The sequence below is a fragment of the Crocodylus siamensis genome, chromosome 7 (genome assembly GCF_052110815.1).
Source record: "Crocodylus siamensis isolate JL-2025a chromosome 7, ASM5211081v1, whole genome shotgun sequence".
Lineage (NCBI taxonomy): Eukaryota > Metazoa > Chordata > Crocodylia > Crocodylidae > Crocodylus > Crocodylus siamensis.
In genome coordinates, this window is record NC_143401.1 from 57,644,045 (window position 1) to 57,666,116 (window position 22,072).

Sequence of the window (22,072 nt, forward strand, 5' to 3'; positions counted from 1 at the left end):
TGGATAAACAGAGAGTTTCTGAACTCAAAGTTAATTTGAAGCATCTCTTTCTCCAGGAAAGCTACATAATCTTTCGGTTTCTTATAGACAGGAATAGAAAAAAAATGTTCATGATTTACATTGCCAAGAATCCCTGAATTGCTGCAACTGACCTAACTTCTGAGCGGAGTATCCTAAAAGTTCATTTAACTGCAGCCTCAAATGTAAACTGTTTACTTCATCACTGGAACAAAAAACCTGACTCAGTGTCCAAACACCTGCTTTCTTGCAACTGGCTCTAGAGTATTACAATACAAGTCAGTTGGGCTATTGGCAAGTCACTCACTAAAGGCAACTTCCAGCCCTAAACTTCTGTGAATCTGAACTGTTGCATGCATAGCAGAAATAGGACCATGCCTACAAAGGACATGCTTGAACATACATAAAACAGAGTCCAGTACTTAATACACTGTTGCCAAACTGCCAGTTATGCAGGGTTACTGTATTTCCAATTCCAAAAAACAGGACATTTGGGGGACAGGGGGGAACAGGGGCAACTATCTCATTCCCAACCCACAGCCCGTCCATCCCTGCTGCTGCCTCTCATTTCCAACCCACAGAACCCTGTGCCCTCCCCCCCCCCGCCATTCTGGTACCCTTCAGTCCTGACCCGCAGCCCCTCCCTCCCAAACCAGAGCCCCCTGCTCCCTACAGTCCTGTAGAAGTGGGCCCCCAGCTGCTCCCATTCCAACCAAGGCAGAGCAGAGACTCCAATTCATGTAGGCAGCAGGGGGGCGAGTCTGGCCCTGGCATGGGTGGGAGGGAAGAAGAGGGGAGGCCTGTGGCACCTCCTGCCCTGGGCTGGGGCCCCCATGCTGCATCAGGCAGCCTGGCCATGCCCCCCTCCCCCTCACCAGCGTCTCCTGGCTACTCCACCCCTGTGAGCAAGGGCACTAGGTCCTGTACTTCCAGCCTAACCACGGAGCTCCACACTTCCACTGAAGCCCCTCCATGCCCCCTTCCCCTGCTGAATGGGCAGCCACTGCCCCCCCAGCCTCAACACCCAGACAGTTTCCCCTAGCAGCCCAAGGCATAGCCCTCTCCTTGCACCCCCATCTCCTCCATACACCCCTGCTGCTTCCCTCCCCCCCACCGAGAGTCCAAGCCCTGGCTCTCCAATTCACCCCCACAGACTTAGCTGCTTCCAGCTGCTAAAGCTGCCTGGCTGCGTGCTGGCCACGTGTGAATGTGCACAGTGCCCCCTGCCCCCAGTTACCCTCCACCTGCTCCCATCAGTGAAGCAGAGCAGAATCCTAGACATCAGTTCAGATTTGAAAAAAAATCATCAGGATAGGGATCAGAGGATCCAAAAAGAGGACACATGTCTGGGAAAACCCGGACATATGGTAACCCTATGGTTTGCTTAATGTTCATTTCACACATGCTTCGAGTTCAGCATTGAGTTCTAATGAAACATGCTCAACCCTGTTCCCTTGTCAGGGCTGCCTCATTAAGCTAGAGTCACACTCCTTACTTTGTGCGTGCTTTCTTTTTAGCCCAATGATTTTTGCAGTAGCAGGAACTCTGGTTAACTTTTTTTTATTAAAGATCACTCTCAAAATGATTCAGCATGTGGACTATTGTAATGAGCTATAAGAAACATGCTGCAGAAATCTGTTTGCTGTTCCCTTATAAGAAAGGATTTGGGAAAAGTAGTAAGGTTAGTGCACCACTAATCTGATTCATCATGCATATTCAGTGATTATAACCACTGAGCCAGAAGGTAGAAGTCTAGTTCTTGTGATTTGTAATTAACGATCTTCATCTGCTGGTGGTAAAAAATAAATCCATTTGTCTTGAATAGTATAAAGGCGCTGTAAGGTTTTCAAAGTGTCCAAGAAAGTTTCACACCCAAAAATTAATGGGAAATGAGAATCCAAATCACTTAGCATCTTATAATGTAACTTCAGTTAAAAAGCTTTACATATGTACCAGCTGCAAGTCAGTACATCCCAAACACCCTCAGATAGTTGAAAACTCAAATTCAAAGTAACTAGTAAAATTAAAAACAAACACCACACCCTCAGCATCTCTAAGCAAATGATTTAACAGCTGCTAAGCCACTAGATACTGATTACCCACGAGTTAGCTACCAAGATGCAGTCCTTCAGGTTATGGATTTAAAAACCAAACAAAACAAAAAAACCAAGGTCAGAACATAGAAGAGGAACTGAAAAGGCACTCATTTGTTTTTCTGTTTGGCACCATAAAAGACACTAAATTCTCAGGCAAAGCCCAATAAAACAAATATGCAGATAGATAAAAAAAAAAAAAAAATACAGTCTTCTGCCAACACTGTTTATGGAACTTTTCATCAAACCATATTTCATAGTTGGTAGGGTTGGAAGGGACCTGAGCAGATCATCAAGTCCGACCCCCTGCCATGGCAGGAAAAAGTACTGAGGTCAAACAACCCCAGCAAGGTGTTCGGATGATGATGATGATGATGATGATATATAAGAACACATAGGAGCTTTTATCATTATGCTAAGAACATGTAATGAATGAATAAATCTGAAAAGTTAATACAGAGAGAGCAGCCCTTTAAGCTGCAAAGCAATACAATTATATTTTGATTTAGCAGACACTAACTTGCATTAATTCAGATTCGATGGTGATCCAAAGTGAAGCAGGACACCTATGGAATGAACACTGAATTTAGCTGTTTGTTTAAAGACAGTCACAGGCTCATTTGGAATTCTCTTCAGAGAGAAGCACTTACTCCCCCCCACCCTGAACTACATATATTGTATTTCTTGCAATAATACTGATAACAGCTAAAGCCAAAAGTGTGTCAGATCAACCTAAGGAGTCCACAGCTCAACAATGTCCTATCATGGATGCAGATTAGAAGTACACTTCTCTGTTCAAATCCTGATTTCTCTTTCAGGCTTAGGAATTGTGAACAACAGAAAACGAGCATAGGTTCACAAACACCATGATTCTAAATGCCGAAGGGAAAAGACATTACATGTTTGTAGTCACAGTTGCAGGATAATAACACTAAATAAAATTCAAGTATCTATTCACTGAATCCTCTGCAGGAAACAAATTCGTAAAGCATTTAAAGATGCAATTTATAAATTCAAGTTGCATTTCTGTTGTACCTTTTTTCAATTCTTTTAATAAACAGAAAAGTAGCCTTATATTTTAGAAATCCAACCTGAGATGTCTTTCAGGGGCTTCATTTTCAGAGTTTTTAGAATGGTCAGTGCTTCCCCTCCTACTCCTGCCATAAAAGAGACAGACATCTGAAGCTGGTTTCCCAAAAAGTGAGCATTCCCAATCAAAACCTTCTCTTGAAAATTTAAGCCAATAAGTAAATACTAGAAGTCTATCATAACATACACAGCAGCCAAAGTCAAGTTAATCCCCCACTCCTTTTTTTCCACTACTGCACAACTCCTGCAGTTTGACAGAGAACTATTTCTACCTTGCGGTCCCTAAATCCAGAACGTTTCTTCTTCTTCCCTTCTGGCTGAACCTCTGCACCACTTGATTCAACTGCCTGCCTTCCATCAGCTTCACTGCTTTCCTCTTCCTCCTGGTCCTTCTCTTTCTCTTTAGGGTCTGTCCTTAAATTGTGTTTTACAGATGATGGCACTTCTGCATGGACCCTGAAATAAAACAGGAAGAAAACACCTGTCAGTTCAAGAAGTTAAACAAGATCCATGTGACAATTTAAGCAATTTTCAACACTGTTTTAAGCCAAACTGGCAACCTAGAAAAAAACAGCACATTTTATTGTAAATTCCTCAGTGTAAATTCTTAAAAGTAATGCCCATCCCCCGCTTCTCGTCTGTGCAACACATAGTATAAGAGGGCCTTAGCACCAACTTGGTTATACTGGAAAAGCATTTACTCCTCCTCAAGCTTCAACAAATGGTACAGTATGGCCCAAAAGTGTTATTGGGCCTGTTTCAATTTGAAAATCCATTTGCGTGCTGCCTTGGTGTGGGTGCCTGGTGATAGATGCTGGGAGGCTTCATGTAACCTCTGGTACGGGCCTCGATCACCCCAGGGAGTACCCCAGAAATCTCCTGCCATGACTTTGGATGCAACTTCAGTGGTAGGGTCTCCCATTGGAGGTCCCTCGAGGTCGGAAATTCCTCCCAACGGATATTCGCAGGGCTCCACCTCCCCTACACCGCTTCCATACGCCAACCTACAATGGGTCACATGATGTCACTGTGGCTTGCCCTCCGATCTTGATGGTCTCCCTGCTCTTGAGTACCAGGTCATATTTCCACCTTAATGACATACTCTCCAATCCGTGGATTATTCTCTCAGGTTCGGTGCTGGTTACTGGAATTACTTCCCGTGAGTGGCCCTTGTGGCCTGTTATGCCACCCAGACCTCACAGCTCAAAGCTCTTACCCACAGTATGCGATGAATAAAAAGGAAAACACAAACACAAGGCAACTCCGTGCCGTACTTAAGAAGAAAACAAAAGAAAATAATAAGACACAACAAAATGGAGGACTAGTGGGAAAGAGGAAAATCAAGGGGAACGGTCCTTCTTCTCTCCCTGCCCTGTAGCCTGTGCCCGGCCACGTCCCCTGACACTGCTCCCCTGTTTGCCTCTGGTGAGAGAGTTCCTTCTGCTACTCTCCCAATTGATTTCCCTCCTACCATTCCACGCAGACGGAACCTGGAACCGCCTTGCCTTCTGCAGCCTCCACCACTTGCTTCAGGGTGTCCCCCACCCCCCAAGTGCTTATACCCTTGGAACAGTTATTATATATCTCTCTATAGATATATATTGATTTCCACATCTCCATATACAGACACCTAGCATCAAATTTAACACTTGGAAGGAGGGAATACTCTCAAGTAATTTAAACAGCAGCAGCCAAGAGATGGGCTCTGAAGAGTCTTACACAGACTTCCTTAACTGGAACACTACCTACAGTTCAGAGTCTGGAGGATTGTAGAGATAAGACAGGAGTGGGAGTGGAAGTGGGGAGGGGGGAAAAAAAAAAAAAAAAAAAAAAAAAAATCAAGATATTTAAGGATCCTCAAGAAGCACAAATGTTTCTTCTGCCTCCTTGGTGGAGTTTATGCACCTCTAAGAGGAAAAGAGAAAAGCTATTTCACATCTGCTTATCTTGTCAAAAATACCCAATATATTTAAAATGCGTTTTTCCAGAAAAAACAGGAAGAAAGTATTCCAAATGCAAAATGTGCAGTTTTAAGAGCCTAGCAGCTCTTAAGAGCCTCTAGCAGCTTTAAGAGCCTTACTCAAAAATAAGATGAGACAAAATAATGAAGGATCCAGAAAGTTTATTTCATCTTCTGTACTCTACTTTTTGAAATGAACACAGCTCAAATGATTCATTTTGGATCTGAAAGAGGTGACAGGCTCCTTTTTTTTTTAACCAGTGAATTTAATGCATTTGAACAATATAGGATCCATGATAATGAAGTCTGAAATTAGTAATTTCCTGTTTGCTGGTGTAAATCCAAACAGACAGAGCACAGGGGTCCTCTTCTTGCTGTGCAAATCGACGATTCTCTTTGTGAATAGAGAATCTCGGTCTTCATGTTTGTTCTTTCAGTCTTACAGCCAAACCACTGAACAGTAAACACTCAAAGCAAATCGGAGCATAAAAAGTTAACCGTAGACTACAACCTGTATAAAAGAGCAACTCATTCCACAACCAAACACACTGCTGAATTTTTAATATACCATATTTAAAATTCAGATCGTTACATACATCTCAGACCAAAACACAGCATAGCACACACTTTCTTCCTACCAAAAAATACCAAAACACACACAAGACCCTAAGGTCTCAAAAAACTTTAGGTAAATAGAGATTCATATTTTGTTTCCTACTTTCATTCATAGAACACAGATGGGTTGTGTAAAAAAAACAAAGTTACAGGAAAAAAAGAGGTAGCTGACCAGGGGAGAACAATTGATTAAAAAACAAAACAAAATAAAACTTGCCAGCTTTGTGTATAGTGTCCCTGCTTCTTGTAAAAGAAGATATAGGGCAAGCACTACTTCAAACTTAAATAATAAAAAGGTCATGCCTGTCTTGCTACTCCTGTTAAGTCACACTGACAGCTATAGCAATTGTAAGACTTGGAAGTAGTAATAAATTCAGTCACTACACAGTCCTTAAGAAAGGAAAGTACTATATTCTATAGAAACACTTCCAAAGCAGTGTTAAGAGAAGAAAAAATCATTATAAATGCAAAGTAACTTTGCAACAGGTAGCATAGAAGCTAATGATCTAAAATGGTCCAGTAAAGGAAAGTAAGAGACCTTAGTCGGTTTTCCCATGCCATAAACATTTCATATTTCAAAAGTATTCCTGTTCAACATCAGGACAAAGACTTTTTCAAAGTGTTTCATGAAAAGAAACATAAGCACCAGCACAACCAAAAGCCTGATATTGTTAGAGTATGGAATGCAAAAGGAGCCAGTTTCAATTGTTTTGTCCATATTAGGCAGGATTTGAACCTGGACATCCTGTTTTCCCAGATAAGTACCCTAAATAATAAGCTATTCAATAAATTGATATATCGTAAGTTTTTACCATTTTTTCTGATCAAAACTTAATTGATATATTTTAAGTTCTCTCTCCATCCTGGAGCAGAAAAAAAGCCTTTGCTGAGGGAAGGAGGAGTACTGCCAGGGGCAGGGGCAGAGAATTTCATCAATTCTAGCACATCCCTGTGAAAGTTTTGATACTAATAAATCAAAGACTTCAAAAAACAAACAGATTTTGTTGCATTCTAAAGTTTCTAAGCAGCTGTATTCTGCACTGTTATGCAGAAAATTATGATTTAAATTTTTCTCCCAGTCTTATTAGCCTGATTTATGATAGCACATTCTGGGTTATTATCAGTTAACTATGTGGCTGCACTACCCTGTTAACAATAGCATAAGTACTTACACAGAGATACCTGAACTGTTTCCCAAGTTGTTTTCCCAAATGTGATATAATTGATATATATGCACAAGTATAATTGGTATATATGCACTAGTATTAAAACCTTCCTCAATACCAACACAGCTTCTTCTTACAGAATTTGCTGTCAGACCCTGGTAGAAAATGTTGGGCCTGGGATGGGCTGCCCAGCCAGGGTGGCAGGGCACAGGGAGGGCGTGGAGTGGCTCCCACAGCTGTGTGCTGCTGGTTCCAGGGGGGGGGAGGGGGGCAGGATGTGTCCCTGCATCTGTGCGGGGTGGGCAGGCAGGCAGGGCCAGGGCTGTGCCAGACTGCCCTCTGGGCGGGCTGCAGAAGGTACAGGGAGCAGGGGCTATACCCTTCTGCTGCTCACCCAGCGGGCATGGGGCAGAGCCACTGCACTGCCTCCAGACAAACAGCAAGCAACGGCCAGAGCCACCCTGGCCTCCCAGCCCCACCCCACCCCAGCTGGGTGAGCGGCGGCACAGCATGTGCCTCCATATCTGTGAGGCAGGCAGGGCTGGGGCTGAGCTCTGGGAGGGCCGCAGGTGCTATGGGAAATTTCAGAGTAGCTGCAGCCTCCCCCACAGACTGCACCACCCGTCCTGCCCCTACCCAAAGGTATACACCCCCACCACGCCCTGCCGCTCACTCAGCCAGGGCAAGGCGGGACAAAACTGCGGCTCATCCAGGAGGTGCAGGGAAGCTGAGGCAGCCCTAGCTGTTGCACGCTGCTTGTCCATAGGCAGTGCAGCAGCTCTGTCCCACCCTGGCAGGATGAGGAGGAGGGCATAGCCCCTGCTCCCAGTGCTTTCCCCCCGCTACCCAGAGCGCAGCATGGCGCAGCCCCAGCCCTCCCATCCCACGCAGATCTAGGGGCATACACCCCCCCCACCCAATGCTCTTCCAAACTGGTGGCGGAAGCAGCGGCGAGAGCCGTCAAACGAGCAGCTCCTGAACGAGCAGCCCGCAGCAGCAGGAGCCACCCAACCCTTCCTTGTGCCCCTCCCCCCCCAGCTGGGCAGCCCTTGCCCTAGGCCTTGTCCTAACCCCCACTCCCCAACCCCTCCCTCACTGCAGGGGTGTTGATCTGCTCCCCTCCCCCAACCACAGACCTACCAGCTGGAGACAGCTGCATTGAGGGTGGTAAAGAAACCAGTCTCCCATTTATAACATTGTCCCTATGGGAAAATTGGTTCTGAGTTGCAACGTTTTAACTTAAGACATGATTTTCAGGAACCAATTGCATAAGTCTGAGGACTGCCTGTACTGTGAAATATTGATTCACCTCCTGTGACGGTGAGGCAAGGCTCAAAAGTCCTCACCTTGGAACACTGGGAACAAGTCTTCTAGAGGTCTTGGCTGGTTTAACTAGTCTGGAGCATGAGATGCATAACTAATTAGCACAAAAATTAAGAGGTCAAGAATAAAACTAACCAACCAAAAGCCATGAAAAGAAAACAGGTCTTTAACTGACTTGTTACTCAAACTCTTGGCATTGGCGACAAATGACAGAAATCAGAATTGCTCATTAACGAGCATACATTTAGTCTGGTATTGCTGAAGTCTGGTGGGAAGATGTACATGAATGGAATGCTAAAGTCTCCAATGGTACTTTTTTAGGAAGCATTTAGTGAGCAAAAGGAGAGAAAATGGCATGCTTTCAAAAGTGACATTTTTTGTTTGCAAGTCATAATTCTCAGACAAATCAACTCAAATGCTTATGGAGTGGCATGCTAACAGATCAAACAAAATGTAATATTAATTGATGTCTGCAAAAACCTACCAAAATCACACTAGATAACAGGGGCTAGGGACCGAAATTACACAAACTGGCATAAGCGATCAGAAACTCATTCAAATGTATAAACGCAAAAGATTTTCAGTCACATAAACCACTTTCAAAGTGGCTAAAACCATTTTAAGATAAACCTAGATGGATGTTGCATCAGACTTAAATGATTTAAGATAAATCAGTTTATTGAACTTCTGTCCCAGATCCCCTCCAGATTCAAGTTAACTCATAGTCCCCCAGCAACCCAAGATGCTTTGCATCTCTCCACCACACCCCATTTCATAGGGTGGGAGGGCTAGCCTTGGCCCAAGCTGTCTGCTCCAGCAAGCAGGGAGGGATGCTCTAGAGGCCCCCAGCATCTGGCCTGGGCCACTGCAGGCATATGGCTGTTCTTCCAGAATCAAAAGTGAACGTATGTCCACCTGTTTATGAGTTCAGTCTATGCAGATTCATCTAAACCGTGAAGAGCAAAAATCGGGCTTTTTGACTCCCTGTACTTAGCCAGGGTGACAAGCCCCTTAAAACACCTAACTATAACATCTAGGAAATAAAAGGTGTATGATGATGGGAGACTTCAAATCTGAATGAGATAACTGGACCCTCCAGTACATTTATCTGTAATATAAATACGCAGTATAAATGTTATAGTATTAAGAAATGCAAAGAATGTGGGATATCAGAGTTTCCAGTTAAAAATACAGAAAAAGAAAAAAGATCAGTTTATTTGTCAGAACAGAAAAAGTTAAAGTTTCAACTGTATTTCAGCTGAATACTACATAAATGCCAGATTATTAATTTCTAGATTACAGACAATGATTACCATTCTTAGCAGCTGCAGGTGTTAAAATTGCCCACTGGAAAGCATCCATGTTGTTTATAAGACACATAAAGCATTGAGAAGTGACACTTAAGACCCAGAAAACTGAAACTGTAAATTCCCTAAACCTGAACCAAAATACAGGACTTATTTGTGATCCCAATCATATTTTCAAGACTTTAAGAAAATACCAGAACGCCAGGGGGTCTCTGAAGAAGTCTCCTGATAAAGTTGTATATACGTCTTTTATTACTTCGCTCCGGGACTTAGTTACAACAATGCTAAACCACTGCAGTAGGCTTCCTATTAACCACTCCTCAGTTCCAGCAGATATTGATATTATTTTTTAGTGGTATCCACTCCAAAAAAGAAAGTTACTTCTTGAGCAGGCTTTACTCCAAAAGGATGCATACATTTTGTTACAATATAGCTTGTTTAGTCATTCTTTATCAGTGTGCAGAAGTCTTTTAAAGCTGTGAGAAAGATGATAAACAGAATAAACTTAGAGGAGTTATCAGTGCAGCACAATCAACAAAACTTCTCATTTTGCTTGTGACAACTGTATTATCCCAACTAGTTTTATTTCATGGAAAATTAAGCTGAAAAGTGATACTCATATGTTCCTGGTAAGATTTGTGATCAAGAATCAAGTATATTTCCTTCTGCTATAAAAAACTGTCTGCTTGTACAGCAAGAAAGGAAAAACAGCCAAAATTAGTCAGGCATTTATATTTAATTCAGGACTGTTTAGTGACATAAAAAAAAACTCATGAAAAATTCAACATTAAGGAATTTCAGATTTCCATTGCCTGTAGGAAAGAATTTCACAGTGGAGATTAATTGGGTTAAGAAGAAATCTACAGTGTTTGGCAATGAATTAATATTTGAGAAATAAGTGTTTAGAATTATAAACAGGAATTTAAAAAAAAAGGTATAGAAATATTGGTTATAAATTAAAGTTTATAATACTAACCTGGCCCCAAACTATAAGGTTTAATAGTTACCATTTACCTGTATCACTTACAATGAGCCAATGACTGAATCGCCACTTATTTTAATTAATAAATTTAGGTTACTGCATCAATGCCCCAATTCTTATTTGGTTTCAATGACTCATCAATTAAGCAATTAGCTGTTCATTCACAGGTGCTCCCTCCCTCCCAGCACTGGGTTTCACTCAGGCTGTGCTGTCTGGCTGGGCTTGCCACCGTCTCCTCCCCCACTCAAAAGGAGCCCGGAAGCAGCTCCCAGCAGCAGTTGCATGCAAGCCACTGTTATCCATTAACAGTTTAACCGATATAATTACAGGAGATTAAAGTGAACAATTTTTAAAATCATATTTACATCCTAGCAGGGACTTTGCACACAGATGTAGGCGGACTGTTCTGCACTGCCTGCAATGCAACTCTGGATGCGTCTGAGAAAACCAGTATAGACTCACACTTAGGACACGTCCAGACGAGTGCACGCATGCCCATTGCCCTGCCTCAAACCCCTTTGAGGCAGGGCAACAGGCACATGCGGGAACGAAAAAATGTTCCCCGTGCTGCAAGTTTGCAGCGCGGGGAGCAAGTTAGACCCCTGGGGTCTAAAAACAACTACTCCACAATAGAGCGGAGCAAGGCATGGTTCAAGACTGTGCCTGGAGCCAGTCCTCCAAAAGACTCTGGTTTTGGCCAGAGCATCTCTTTGGTGTTTCTGCTACCCCTGGCGCTGTCCAAGGTAAGTTGGGTGGGAGTTTCATGGGTGTAGAGGGGGGTGAAGGGTGGCAGGGGGATGTGGGGGGAAGTTTGGAGAGTGGCCGAGGGGGCGGGGGCAGGATGTCCCTGGTGCTGTGGGCGGGGTGAGGACCTGGTCCAGATCCCCAAGGCTCGCTAGTCTGGCTTTGCACCGGAGTGGGTTGCACAGCTCCGGGAGGTGCACACACAGGAGCCGCACCTCCCACAGCCCTGTGACCCGCTCTAAGGCCAGACTAGCGAGCTACATGGGGCTGGGCCAGGTCCTTACCCCACCCCCCCAGCAGGCACAGGGGGCAGAGGCGGGAGTTGGCCCTGGGGCCCAGCCCATGCTGACAGGAGCTGGCACAGCATGCGGTTCCCGCGTGATGTACGGGGTCCTGCTGCAGCCAGGACCTTCCTATAACTGCAGGACCTGGCCCGGCACACAGAAACTGTACGGAGGCAAGCCGGGTCCTGCTGGCCCTGGGGCTGCTTGTGCAGCTTGGTAGCCAGGCAGCACAAGCAGCCCCAGGGCCAGCAGGACCTGGCTTGCCTCCACACAGTCCCCATGCACTGGGCCAGGCCATCTGGGGCAGGCAAGATGCAGCTCGGCTCCATGTGGTCCCCGTGTGCTCCCCGGCCCAGCCTGGCACACGGGGACCACGGAGCCGGATTGCATCCTGCCAGCCCCAAGTGGCTTATGTTCCCCATCCCATCCCGGTGCGCAGGGACCGCTCCCACCTCTGCCCCCTGTGCCTGCTGGGGAGGGGGGTGAGGACCTGGCCCAGCCCCATGTAGCTCACTAGTTTGGCCTTGCACCAGAGTGGGTCACAGGGCTCCGGGAGTTACAGCTCCTGCACACGCCTCCCAGAGCCGTGTGACCCACTCTGGTGCAAACACAGACTAGCGAGCCTCAAGGATCTCGGCCCAGCCTGGCTGGGCTGCAGAGGGGGCCCAGGACCTGACTGGGCCTGGCATGTGGTCCCTGCATGCCGCACTGGGTTTTGCTGCCACACAACTAGCCCGGCTGGGCAGCAAGAGCTGCCCCAAGGCCGGCAGAACCGGGCTGGACTCAGCGCATTGTCCCCCCCACTCCTGCTGTTAAATGTTAGTTATGGGCCCTGGGCAGGGGGGTTGGGACCCTGTGGAGGATAGGGGCTGTGGCCCTCGAGTGGGGAGCTGGGACCCTGGTTGGGGGGACATTCCATGTGCTGGGGGGCCTACACCCTGTGGGGGCCAGGAGACCCACCCCTCCTGAGCAGCCCCCATACAAGGTCCCCCACACCCACAGTGCCCTCAGCAATTGCCCCACTCCTACCCACATAACAACCCACATTTTTCCACATCTACCCACCCACCCGCCTTCCTCCACACCCCTTATCACCCCCTTTCTACAAACACTACATCCTCCCATCACACACCCATCATGTATAAAGAAAATCAAAAGCACACATTAACACATATAGGTATTTAGAATTTACTTTTTCATGATGATAGAGACACTGGTAGGCTTCCAAACTGCTTTAACATTGTAAATATACCAATAAAGCATTACCCAACTTATCACTGTGGAAGAACATGGATTTTGGGGTATTTAAAAAAATGGATTTGGGATGCTGCTGCAGCAGTCCAGCTGGCACAAGGGGTAGTGTCCCCAGGTACGAAGTGGCCAGGCCCCAGAAGCTCCAGAGAGCGAGTAGCCCGAAGCTGCTTGCCAGGGCAGCTTTTTGTATGGATGGGGCCAGGACAGGGCAGCTTTTTATACTACTGGAGACAGCACAGGTACTCGCCCCAGGCTCTAGTTCCCCCTGGCTACAGATCCAGGAGGAGCCAGGCAGGATTATTTTGCCCCAAGTGGCACAGTTTGCTCCACACCAAAGTGCACGTCCGAGCACATGTACTGAGGCAAAAAGCCCCAGCTCAAATTTGCACTACTTCTGTTTGAACTATTGCAAGCACATGTGCTTGCATGTGTGGACACGCCCTTAGAGTCCAAGGTGCATATGAAGCAAAAGGCTGCTGCAGAGGCTGAAGGTCAGAGCAAGAAACAAGAGACCATGTCCTCACTTCTCAGAAGGATCATGGAAAGCAGGCAGGCAAGGAACCAGGCAGCATTTTCCCTCGTGGACGTTTTTGTGGTGACGAACATCCGACTGGAGAAACTTGATCACCCTAACTTAAGAAACTACCTGAACAAAAACATGCCAAATGTTGGAAGTTTTCCACGTGCCAACAAGTTTCACTAATACTATCTCCCTATGGCGACTGCTTCATATGTACAGTTCACAAAATTTGCACTGGGAGAATATGAATCCTTCTCCACTGTGGCCAATAAAGCCACCAACCTTCAAGATTACTACGGGCTGTATTTTATTTGTACTTGGGAGTTGGAAAGACTGGGACTTGCCTGCATTTCAAACAGAGCAATTTTTCTACCATGTCTCAGGCCATAGTAAAAAGGCAAGTGTCAACTATGGCTTAGAATTTAACAAGATCTCAACATTCCTGTCCAACACTGTACGCGTGCACAGCTTTCTCTGATACACTCCAAGGAATGCTGCCCAATTCAGTTCATGTCATCTGCAATGCACCCATTTTGTCTTTAGGAAGTGACAACTGGCACATGCAGTTCCCCAGTACAGATAGCCTTGTGTCCTCCTTCAAGTAAAACTTTAAGCACTGTGTCCAGTACAGGGAGTCTGTCACAAGTCAAAGTGGGGATTTGCATGCCACTATCACTGCCATCACAGCCTGTGCTCACAAGATGGAATTTGTGGGTCAACACAAACTATTACCATGCCAAGCATATGCAGTACCAGTATTTGTGAATTATGATCCACCACAGACACAAACAGCCGATGGATTTGATAAAGTTGAGTCAAAGACAGGGCATCATAAGAACTGTCAAGCTGTTCTCGTGAAAACCAGTGAAGGGACTTGTTCAGCTTCACAGATATTGCCTGGAACCAGTACTACAGGTACAACCTATTTCTGCCACCACAGCTCAGACAACCAGCTGCCTCCTTCCTTAGTGCCATTCCATTTTGGACCCTAACCAGGTGCCTGTTCTGAGTCGTGATCCTCAGCTACTAAAATCAATTCCTGGACAGCAGAAAGAGCATAACAACAAGTGTGCTGCTTACATTAACTTTGTCAAAGAATGCTAGAAGCCTTTGCCTGTACCTGTGTTTTGGGACTCTGTCTGTGACTGGTTTCCAAATCTCTGCCCTGGCAAGATGCTACCTCACCATTCCAACTAACTCAGTGGACACTGAGCATGCCATCTCAGTGTATGGACAAGTGCTCACCCCACAAACAGAAAATGTCTGCAGCTATTGCGGCTAGATGCAGCATGTTAATATTCAAACAGCTAGCATGAATTGCCTGTCAAGGTTAACACTGAGTAAACTCTGTGTTACTACATTCTTTAATAAAGCATAGTCATGGTATTAGTTACACTTCATGTTGTGTATAGCTTTAATTTCATAACACATTTCAGTTTACAGTTTTAACTAAATGCATAGATGGCTTAATAATGTGTCAATAAATGGCTGATTAAACCCACAGAAGACATTAAGGAAAACATTATTAAGCAATTAAGCTGCGGTTTTGGGCTACATGTCAAATCTGTGGGGAGGGGTGGGACGGGACTGCTGGCGCCCCTCAGAGATGCATGTGTTGGAGCTTGTGAAAATGGCAACTGGCCTTGCAATCTGCCTGTGAAATTGGATGGCCACCTCTTAAAGTGGGGTAAACCCCTAAGTATTAGATACCTTTTCTGTATATTTAGTTACAGCAAAGCTAAAAAGATATTAAAGCTGAGATGTTTAGCTGGGAAAGGGAGAGATGCACTGGGATAATCCTAAAAACCTGTTACCAAAGAAGTTATTACAGAACAATGTCTGGTACCTGCTATTGAGAAACTAGCAGATTCTGAAGTCCCCATTACACACTTATCTTTTAGAAAAATCTCTCCAGTCCTCCCAACCATATTTACTATTGGGTTTATTTTCATTGGTTTTATGTTTTTATCCCTTCCCAAATCCATCTTTGGGTCCTTTTCTTCTGGCATTTGCCTCTAGTGTTGCTGTTATCATATTACTTCAAGCAAAAGCTGAACGAAGCTGACAGTTTGAGCAATTTGTCAGTTTCGTTTCTGCACCCTAGGTTCAAAGTACCAACCTCTACCAAAGTCAGGATTGTTTTTATCATGCTGCCAAGGAACAACAGTAGAAGGAGTCTACACACCCAGGACGACACCTCTGCTTTAGCTCATTTTTGTAAGATTATTTGTGATCATGACTAAAAACCTGTTTTAAATTTTTTGTTCTGTTTTGTACAATTTGGTAAATAGAATATGGTTCTACTACCAAGACAGTTTCCCATTCATCAGCAGAGTGAATGGAATTTTCAGACAATGACTTTCACCGCTTCCTTTATACTAAAGACACCCACCTAAGACTATTCAGTGAAACTTTAATAGCATTATAATTACCACTTCCATTTATGCTATATAGAAACCATGTTGTTTTTGTACCAAGTTTTTACTATTGAGCAGGGGTGGGTTATGTGGGCCTGGGGACCACATAGGCAGTTTTGATGAGTTCTTGCAAGCTGGGTCAACATTCCCCCTCATCCTCCTGCAGCAACTCACCAAAACTCCTTAAGTGGGATAGGGCTTCAGGCAGGCAGGGAACAGTGTTCAGGAGCAAAACAGATGGGCAAAGCCAGGATCACAGGACAGCATCGCGGGGCAGTGACAGGGTGGGGCCAGGGCACAGGGAAGAGCCATAATCCACTACCTGCATGCCCCTGCAATGGGCTCTGTGCAAAGGAGTATGCAGGGAACAGATCACAGCTGTGCCCAGGCCTCAGCCCTGCACTGTCACTGCCCCACAAAAAAAAAAACTCAGACCTGGTTCCAGAGGCAGCTCCCTGAGCAATTCCCAACCAGTCTCCATGGAGACCCCGGGATCACAGGGCGAGGACAGTGTGGGGCTGGGGTAGGGTCCCAGTTCTGCAGGCAGGAATGTGCAGGGCCAGGGCCCAAGGCAAAGTCACAAGCTGCTCCCTGAACACTCCTGCCCCATGTGGGGGATGTAGGAGAAGGTCTGCGTGCACATACGTGTGTGTATGTAGGTGTGTGTGACAGGTGGGTGCTGCCTCAGCACTAGGTCCTGGCAGCTGGCCCAGAGGTGAGGGGAGGAACAAGGGGGCAGGAGGAGCAGAGCTTGCCTGGGCAGTGTAGGGCACAGGGAATGAGCCCTACCTGCTCCTGCTCACATCCATCAACACCAATCCTGGCAAGTGCACACAGCTTACTGGTGGCTGCACTGCACCCCTCCCTTCACCCCTAGTGGCAACTCCCTTCACCCCTAGTGGCAGCTTCTCCACCTTCTCCTACCCCTGCTGTGCTGCTCCAGGCAGGGACAAACCTTCAGCCAGGTGGATCCTGCACCAGCATGCAAGCTCAGACTCCAGCTCCAACTTCCAGCTGGAGCCATCTGGCTAAAGCTTTCTTCCTGCCTGGTGCAGTGGGGCAGGAACAGGAGGAGGAACTGCTGGCAAGGGGAGTTGAGCAGCACCCAGGCAGCTGCAGTTGCACCAGAAGCAGCCCTGTCAGTAAGCTGTGTCCACGGGAGGGGGCAGAGGCAAAGAGCATGGCATGGGTTGCCCAGATGTTGCTCGGCCCCATGAAGAGCCTCAGTCCAGATCCAGGCATACCCTGCGGTCGGATTCAATTACAGCCTCCAGGCTGCATCTGGCCTGCCAACTATTTGCCCTCCCTCCCCTGCCATAAAGGATAAGCAGTAGTGATACCAACCTAGTGTTTCCTACCTCTCACATTCCATTTTGTGATATGGGAGAAAAGAAAATGCTTAAAGCCCATGTTACCATCTCAAAAATTAGCCAAAGAATACTACTTGAAACACATACTAGCTATATCCAAGACATCTGTTTCTTTATGTGAGATTAACAACTGCTGTTTTTAACAAGCATTAGGCTATTCTGCCTCATGGTATATTTCACTGGCTCTTCAAAAATGTAGTTAGATTTTTGTATTAAGAAAAGACTAAATCTTTGAATTTTGTGTCAACAGCTATTTCCATTAGCTGAATCAAACTAATCCTTTGTTCAGGACTATTCACCTAAAAATACCTGGTCTCTAATTATCTCAGTAGAGCATTTATTTTATACTGGGGACAAGATCTAGACCAGGGGTTGGCAACATTTTTCAACAGTACCAAGAACAACTGCAACTTTGACTTGTAAGATATTGGTGTCCCGAGGCAGACAGCGGAGGACCAGCAAGGGGCCCAATCCTTGGTGTGGCAGCACAGGCCCAGCCCCTTTCCTGCCATGTGCCCGGAGGCATTCAAGCCAAGAAGAAAGATGCTTCCACATGCCACACTGGTACCCAGAGGTTACCTATCCCTGATCTAGACACTAAAGTATGAGCTATTCCTTACCCACCCTGGGGGGAAAAAAAATGCCAAAGGATTTGCTTTTACACTCCAGTATGCAGAAATTCATACTGGGTGAAGGGATCCTGAAATGACTGCATTTAATTTATCCCAGATGTATAGGAAACAAGGTCATGATATATAATGTAAGCACAGCATAACTGCAGAGCTAGCAAAGACCATCTCCAAACATGCAAAGTTATAGAGCTACTTTCGAATTCCAGGCAATTCAGAGTCCTTCCCCTCCCCGCCCATCCAGTAATGTAGCATGGCCTCCAATGTACCCAAGTTTCTACTGTCCTGAAGACTGACACACAGATAAGACAATCATCCTCGACTGTGAGAGACTGCCAAAGAGGAAAAGGATCAAGTGTCACGTTAGAGATCCAAGTCTGACAATGACAGTTGCATCAAGCCAACAACAGGCCCTTAAATACCTTTTCATTTTTAATCTCTAGAAGACTGAACACATTTTCAGGGTTATGGAAGAAGGAGCTCTCAAAATCTTTCAGGATATGACAGCTTGTACATTACATGTTTTGTGACATCATTAAAAACAAACAAACAAACAAACACACACACACCACCACAAAACTTAACCTCAACACACAATGGCATTTTAAAATGACGTTACAATTGACAATATGTTGAAAAGACACTAATGTGAGTGTCTCAGTTAACAACAAAGTACCATGGCTCCAAGTTTAGACCATCCAAAGTTAATTGGCATGCTAGAAACCACACTCTCCTTATTTGTGTCACATACCAAAGACAACATACTTTTTTGTAATGGTAAAAGAAGCACATGAAAGTTCAGACCCCTCAGGAGACTCCACTTTGAAATACAGCAAGTACATTTGCTTAACTAATTGAAGGAAAAACAAGCATTATATATCGTTTCAACAATAAGTTAATTGCCTTAACAGAACAGTTTATGCCAAGAACCTTTGCAACTGTTCCCCACTTTAAAATACTCCCTTACAGCCTACTAATCTTCATTTACTGTGTAATTGCTTATATACTTACATAAATCTACAAACCTTAATCATACATGCACCCAACAGGAAATTTATACATACATAGAAACAGAACAAGTCCTAACTTATTTCACTGCACTGTAAAGAATAAAAGTTGCCATTTCAGCCACGATAAAACTTTCTTACAGCAAACTTTTTCTATTAAAAAAAAAAATCTCCATTCTTGCATTGGTCCATTGCAGGCATTATGCACATAGTACTTAAATTATACAATGATTAGTTTAGGTATATTAAAGGATAGGAAAGGGTGCACAATACATACAAATATTTATCTAAACACATTCATCTGAGGTTTTTTAAAGTTTGCCAAACCATCAGCAAGAACACACATTAACTGAATAGTGATTCTCGTCAAAGTGACTAAAACAAATTAGCACCATGTTATTTATCACTATGCACTAAAAAGAATTAAGGGGGTCTGTGTGGGTTTTGGGGTTTTTTTTGTTCTTTTTCCTTAATTACAGAGGTTCTTCTCTTTTTTTCATTCATTTAAAAAACAGTTATAACAGACTGGACAGACTTTTCATTTGTAGTGCTACAAACAGTGATCATACACATGGTAGGACAGTCTGTAACACCATATGTAACCTAGTTACACATAGTGCTGCAGAGTGTGGCTAGCTCCCCCAGCATTCCAGCTCCTCACCCTGCTCCTGATTCACACCAAACTCTGCTGCCCCAGGGTGAGGGAGCCAAGCTCTTATATGTCACTAGACCCTCTTGCTGCTTAGTGGAAAGCACACCAAGCCCTCTCAAATGTCCCATGCACTGCTGTATGGGTGTGCTCTTACATGGTCACTTGCAACACCAACTCAGAGCATGCTGCCAGCAGCCAGGAGCAAACTAACCTTTTCTCCCTCCAGGAAAGGAAAGAAATCCAGCAGACAATGAAGATAAACCACAGAAACCAGGCTTTGTTTGCTGCTGAAATGTCAGCCTGGGAACACAACCAGAACTAGCAGCTGTGTCAAAACTAAAGTCCTGAAGGCCCAGTACAAAAGAACCCAGGATGCCAACCAGGTGTCCGGCACATGAAGGGTCACCACATGTACTATAAAAGGAGCACTCTCACATTCTTGAGGGGGACCACTCCATTGAGCTGGCACACAACTTTGACACCACGTTGGCATGCCAATGTGACCAGGATTCCAGCACCTCTAAAGAGCCAGCAAGGGTGGAGGCCCCCTGTGCCCTTTGTCCAGTCCCCCAGAAACAGGTAGAGCCAGAGGTACATGGTGTCCCAGGGCTTGAATCTGGAGGCACAGCATCCCAAGTATCCAGCAACTCCAAGACAACACTCAGTGAGGAGCTGGATACCATTAGCAATGATACCATGTCCTCCACCTCACAGCAGGCCAGCCTGGCAGCACTCTCACCACTGCAGTGCCTCTGCCTTGCAAGCCATGGCCAACACTGACCCTGCAAAGTCCCTTCCCCACAGTTCTACCACAAGTCTTCTCATCACTGCAGGTAACAAACCTTTCCCTGACAATGTTTGTTCAAAAAACTCTCAACTCACCCTTGCAGCATGGGACCATCAAGCAACCCAACACACCCTTTGCCTGCAACCCAGTGCCACAACACCCACTGTTTCAGACCCAGTAGCGAGGAGGGACAAGGGGTCCAAGACACGGTAGTTCCTCTTAAGTCCCACTGCACCAGCACTGCAACAGTGAGAGAGCACTGACCCATGGCCTCACCATGACTCTGTGGAGGAAGGCCACTGGAATAGGGTGTGGCCACACTTGGTGGTGGGACAGGTGTCCAGAGGTTCAGGACAGACTTGGAAATATAGCAGCCACCTCTTATTTGGGCAATCTCCAGCCTGTACCAGGGAGGGCAGGATGAGGCAAGCAGCAAAGCTGGGGCAGTGCCCACTGCACTGGATTGTAGACTGGTAGAAACTGCAAGCGATGGCACCTCTGGTGTACCCAGATGGCTGCCAAGTCCCCCATGAAACTGTACTCCGTCCCTTCCCTCCCCCTTTCCAGAAGGGAAATATTTGAGTGATAACTGCAGGAACATCATGTTGTCCAGTCAAGGGGATGGTTCCCTTGATTCTGGGTAATCAGAGAAGCCTAATTAATGGGGCACTTAATATCTTGTCACTGCAGGACACTAATGGTGTATTGCTCAGTGGGGCAGTCCCCTTAAGAAACTTCTTCCCATCCCTTGCCTCCACTCCCCTTGACCCAGCCAGCCCAAAGGCTATGTTCCCCAATTCCATGGGGTACTCCTGCCCCAGCAGCCCAGGGATTAGGGTGACACAGACAATAAATGTTCTGTTATAAGCACCCAAAGCACTGGTTAACTAGTTCAGGAATTTTCCTTAGAGTTGGTTTTTACTGTTCTTAAGGTTTAATAAAAATAAACTTTTTATAAATAATAATAAAGAAGTCCTGAGACTTCCTTGAACTCCTCTCTCATAACCTCCCCCTACAATTCTGTGTCCAAGAGTCCTGGAAGGTGGTCTCCCAACATTTTCCTGGCAATCACTCTCTGGCAGTTGTACCCTGGGTGCATAGGTTCAGGTACAGACACACCATGGCTAGCCTCAAGACACTGTGCTTCCTGTATCCAGGTATAATGGAAAACCTCTCCCATGGCCTTACATAATTTGATGCCTCTGCCTGTGTCCCACACAAAGCAGGGGAAGTACTGACATCTTTAAGTGGGAAGGATCTCCATGGCCCTCCAGTGCACCTTGGAGATGCCCAATGGCATACTTCACCAGCATTCAGCTTCTGCTGAAGCAGTATTTACAATACTCCTTCATATCCAGGCAGCCCATGTACAGCTTCATGAGCCAGGGAAAGGGCACATAGGACAAGTCACCAATGGGGGGAGAGGGGAGAGAAAGGGAAAGAGGGCTGTCACTCACCTTATCTCAATGCTTGAAGGTGGGGACCTGTATATGCAGATGTTCTGCTACCACTGCTCATCATCCCAAGTCCCCAGGACAATACATTTCCATCAATTGTGCCTTATGCTCTATGCCCAGAAGTCCGGGTATTTAGTCTGGAAGTGGTCCCAGAGCAGCCCAGTCTCCAAGGTGTCACATGTGGCTTCATCTTCATTGTTCACGCAGCCATGGGTGGTCATGAGCAGGTAACAGAGCTCAAGGACACGGGTTCCCAGGACCACAGTTGCGTCAGCACCACAGTGCATGATGCTGTACTCTAGCCTGCATACAAGCTCAACAAGCTACCACTGGAAATTCTAGTAGTTCCAAACTTCCTCTGTAAGAAGCCCAACATAGGTAAGGATCCATGCCAGAAG

At 45.7% G+C, this 22,072-nt stretch overlaps 1 protein-coding gene across 4 annotated transcripts in view; it reads right to left on the minus strand.

Moving 5' to 3' along the window:
* The window catches only part of MICU1 (mitochondrial calcium uptake 1), a 243,587-nt gene that overhangs the window by 188,742 nt on the left and 32,773 nt on the right, over positions 1-22,072 (minus strand). For all 4 annotated transcript variants that reach the window (XM_090058755.1, XM_090058756.1, XM_090058757.1 and 1 more), the window contains exon 3: positions 3,473-3,656. In XM_090058755.1, coding sequence (XP_089914881.1) covers positions 3,473-3,656 — 184 coding nt within the window. The remainder of the gene's footprint in view (positions 1-3,472; positions 3,657-22,072) is intronic.